General features: G+C 69.2%; 1 protein-coding gene across 1 annotated transcript in view; it reads left to right on the top strand.

Annotated features, from left to right (window-relative positions):
* Nucleotides 1-285, top strand: part of LOC104167303 (epiplakin-like) — a gene marked incomplete at its 3' end in the record, with an annotated part of 7309 nt that extends 7024 nt beyond the window's left edge. Inside the window, 1 exon segment of the mRNA XM_009707526.1 lies at nt 3-285. Coding sequence (XP_009705828.1) covers nt 3-285 — 283 coding nt within the window.
* Nucleotides 286-302: the final 17 nt, after the last annotated feature.

Below are 302 nucleotides of genomic sequence, written 5' to 3'. Positions count from 1 at the left end.
ACCCGGACACGGGTCTGCTCATGCTGCAGCTGATGGACAAGGGCTCCGTGCTCTACCAGCTGACCGAGGACGCCCGGAGAGCCCTGCAGGCCGCCCGCACCACCCTCAACGTGGGGCTCTTCCAGGGACAGAGCGTCACCGTCTGGGAGCTCCTCTTCTCCCGCTACGTCCCCGACCACCGGCGCCAGGACCTCCTCCGGAAGTACAAGGCGGGGACGGTCACCATCTCGGAGATGATCACCCTCCTCACCGCCATCGTCACCGGGGCTGAGGGCCAGGGCCAAGGCGCCGCCCTGGCCCGC

Source organism: Cariama cristata, unplaced genomic scaffold (assembly GCF_000690535.1).
Source record: "Cariama cristata isolate BGI_N322 unplaced genomic scaffold, ASM69053v1 scaffold15469, whole genome shotgun sequence".
In the NCBI taxonomy this organism is placed as follows: domain Eukaryota; kingdom Metazoa; phylum Chordata; class Aves; order Cariamiformes; family Cariamidae; genus Cariama; species Cariama cristata.
This window is presented reverse-complemented; position numbering and strand designations above follow the sequence as displayed.